Below are 2,017 nucleotides of genomic sequence, written 5' to 3' on the forward strand. Positions count from 1 at the left end.
CGCTTCGGAGAGGGCGACTCCACCATCCGCGTCATCAAATACAGCGGTGAGGGGATGGGATCCGCAGATTCATGGGAAATTTTGTGTTTTGGGGTGTGATGGGAGCCTGGAATGGTGGGGGTGTTCCCGATCCTGGAATAACGTGGGGAGGGATGAGCGGGGTCATCCCAAAAGGAAATTCTGGGAGAAAAGAAAGGCTTCACTTCTCGGATGATTTATGAGCTGAGATCCCAGGATTTGCACTCTGGGATATTCCAGGATCCCGGAATAGCACGGTCATTCCCAATCCTGGGAGGGATGAGTGGGGTCATCCCAAAAGGAAATTCTGGGAGAAAAGGAAGGCTTCGTCTCTGGGATGATTTATGAGCTGAGATCTCCAAAATGTGCTCTGGGATGTTCTGGCAATCCCGGAATGCTGTGGGGGTTCCCGATCCTGGAAAAATGTGTGGAGGGATTAGCGGGGTCATCCCAAAAGGAAATTCTGGGAGAAAGGGAAATGTTCACCTCTGGGATGACTCATGAGCTGAGATCCCCAAAATGTGCCCTGGAATGTTCTGGGGATCCCATAACAGTGCAGTCATTCCTGACCCTGGGAGGGATGAGCAGGGTCATCCCAAAAGGAAAATCTGGGAGAAAGAAAAATCTTCACCTCTGGGATGATTTATGAGCTGAAATCCCAGGAAATGTGCTCTGGAATATTCTGGGATCCTGGGATAATGTGGGGAGGGAAGAGCGGGGTCACCCCAAAAGGAGGATCTGAGAGAAAGGGAAATCTTCACTTCTGGGATGATTTATGAGATGGGATCCTGGGAAATGCGCCCCAAGATGTTGCAGTAATCCTGGAACACTGCAGTCATTCCTGGTCCTGGAAAAATGTGGGGCAGGATGAGTGGGTTCATCCCAAAAGGAGGATCTGGGAGAAAGAAAAGGATTCATCTCCAGGATGATTTATGAGCTGATGTCCTGGAAAATGCGCTCTGGGACATTCCAGGATCCCAGAATGGCACGGTCATTCCCAATCCTGGGAGGGATGAGCGGGGTCATCCCAAAAGGAAGATCTGGGAGAAAGAAAAATCTTTACTTCTGGGATGATTTATGAGCTGAGATCCCAAAAATGTGCTCTGGAATGTGCTGGGATCCTGTAATGGGGCGGCTGTTCCCGATCCTGAAATAACACAGGGAGGGATGAGCGGGGTCATCCCAAAAGGAGGATCTGAGAGAAAGGAAAGGCTTCACTTCTAGGATGATTTATGAGCTGAGATCCCAGAAACACACTCTGGAATATTCCAGGATCCCAGAATGCTGTGGGTGTTCCTGATACTGGGATAACATGGGGAGGGATGAGCGGGGTCATCCCAAAAGGAAATTCTGGGAGAAAGGGAAATCTTTGCTTCCAGGATGGTTTATGAGCTGAGATCCCAAAAATGTGCTCTGGAATGTTCTGGGGATCCCATAACAGTGCGGTCATCCCTGACCCTGGGAGGGATGAGCGGGGTCATCCCAAAAGGAGGATCTGGGAGAAAGGGAAATTTTAATCTCCAGGATGATTTATGAGCTGAAATCCCCAAAATGTGCTCTGGGATGTTTTGGCAATCCTGGAATGCTGTGGGGGTTCCCGATCCTGAAAAAAAGGTGGGAAGGGATGAGCGGGATCATCCCAAAAGGAAAATCTGGGAGAAAAGAAAGGCTTCACCTCTGGGATGATTCATGAGCTGAGATCCCAGGAAACGTGTTCCAGGATGTGTCGGGGATCCCAGAATGCTGTGGGCATTCCCAATCCTGGAATAATATGGGGAGGGATTAGTGGGGTCATCCCAAAAGGAAATTCTGGAAGAAAGGGAAATGTTCATCTCTGGGATGATTTATGAGCTGAAATCCCGGGAAATGTGCCCTGGAATGTTCTGGGGATCCCGTAACAGTGTGGTCATTCCTGACCCTGGGAGGATGAGCGGGGTCATCCCAAAAGGAAAATCTGGGAGAAAGGGAAATCTTTATTCCAGCATGATTTATGAGCTGA

The 2,017-nt window shown here is 49.5% G+C and overlaps 1 protein-coding gene across 1 annotated transcript in view; it reads left to right on the forward strand.

Annotated features, from left to right (window-relative positions):
• The window catches only part of MDGA2 (MAM domain containing glycosylphosphatidylinositol anchor 2), a gene marked incomplete at its 5' end in the record, with an annotated part of 54,677 nt that overhangs the window by 29,781 nt on the left and 22,879 nt on the right, over positions 1–2,017 (forward strand). Inside the window, one exon of the mRNA XM_057386539.1 lies at positions 1–46. Coding sequence (XP_057242522.1) covers positions 1–46 — 46 coding nt within the window. The remainder of the gene's footprint in view (positions 47–2,017) is intronic.

The sequence above is a fragment of the Malurus melanocephalus genome, unplaced genomic scaffold (genome assembly GCF_030028575.1).
Source record: "Malurus melanocephalus ecotype Western Australia unplaced genomic scaffold, MMel_1.1 scaffold_984, whole genome shotgun sequence".
NCBI lineage: Eukaryota > Metazoa > Chordata > Aves > Passeriformes > Maluridae > Malurus > Malurus melanocephalus.